This window comes from Trifolium pratense, linkage group LG5, assembly GCF_020283565.1.
Source record: "Trifolium pratense cultivar HEN17-A07 linkage group LG5, ARS_RC_1.1, whole genome shotgun sequence".
Taxonomy (NCBI): domain Eukaryota; kingdom Viridiplantae; phylum Streptophyta; class Magnoliopsida; order Fabales; family Fabaceae; genus Trifolium; species Trifolium pratense.
In genome coordinates, this window is record NC_060063.1 from 35,771,255 (window position 1) to 35,772,337 (window position 1,083).

At 37.7% G+C, this 1,083-nt stretch overlaps 1 protein-coding gene across 1 annotated transcript; it reads left to right on the forward strand.

The window, feature by feature from the left end:
• Window positions 1-271: 271 nt before the first annotated feature.
• On the forward strand, window positions 272-848 carry LOC123886524. Its single transcript, XM_045935836.1, has 3 exons — window positions 272-487; window positions 562-631; window positions 711-848. Exons 1-3 carry the CDS (start codon window positions 372-374, stop codon window positions 846-848), a joined length of 324 nt encoding a protein of 107 aa, XP_045791792.1. The 5' UTR covers window positions 272-371.
• The last annotated feature ends 235 nt before the right edge of the window (window positions 849-1,083 follow it).

Below are 1,083 nucleotides of genomic sequence, written 5' to 3' on the forward strand. Positions count from 1 at the left end.
AAAGGCCGACAAACTGTCAAAGGTAATACACTAACACACAAACTTACAAAGAGCATTTGTATGGGATAATACCCATCAATTCATCGTTGTTTTTTATAATATGTTTTGTATTTATTATAAAGGTTTTCATACCTTTCCACGACTTAACGTGTGGCCCACACTGGATGCTGTTAGTCATTGATTTTGAGAAGGAGAAATTGACCTACCTTGACTCTTTCCCCATGACAAAGTCTTCCCACAACATAACGCGGAGCATAAAAACTCTGGTGAAATTCGGTCACTTGTCTCCAACTGTATATTAGTACTATGATAATATACGAATTATACAAATTAATAGTGTTATAAGAAATTATTTTGGCCAGGCGCTGTTTATGGAGGGAATGCTGCAAAGTGGCATATTTTACGACAATCCGAGCACACCTAGGCCACTGGTGTCGCATTTTCACATGTCTTTCCCCAGTGCCGCTGGTTCACAGGGCATTAACTCGTAAGCAGTTATATAAACTACATTTTTATAAAAGTACATCCATTCAAGACTCTAAATACGAAGATATATTGTAGGAATGACTGTGCAGTCTTCGTCATCCTTTGGATGACATCTGCAAAGGAGGAGGAAGGATACAAAGTGGAGGTACGAAACATTACACAGTAGATTCTGAATTTAGAGTTTTGTATATTGTAGAGTTTTAAGTTTTTATCGGTTTGTATAGGTGGACAATGGATCCAGACTGCAGATTGCGATTGATTTGGTGTTGGCGCCGTATAATAAACACAAGCCAATCGTAATGCAGAATGCTGAAGATTTCAATGCGCGCAAGAAAAGATCATCATTGCGTAAAGGGGTGTAATTTGTATGATTTGTACAATGTATGATTTGGACAATGGTCGGATTATGTATTATGGGACAACTTGAAAGGTTATGTTTTTTGGTATGTATTATGGTACAATTTATGGTACTGATTTTGCAGTGGGTTAGCTGTGGGTTTTGTATGATTTGGACAATGGTCGGATTATGTATTATGGTACAATTTATGGTACTGATGTTGCAGTGGGTTAGCTGTGGGTTTTGGTACTGATGTTGCT

Coding starts and splice junctions, on each gene's coding strand:
- LOC123886524 (XM_045935836.1), top strand. CDS start 372: ATGGAGGGAATGCTGCAAAGTGGCATATTTTACGACAATCCGAGCACA. Junction 488..561: donor GGTTCACAGGGCATTAACTC/GTAAGCAGTTAT, acceptor GATATATTGTAG/GAATGACTGTGCAGTCTTCG. Junction 632..710: donor AGGAAGGATACAAAGTGGAG/GTACGAAACATT, acceptor CGGTTTGTATAG/GTGGACAATGGATCCAGACT.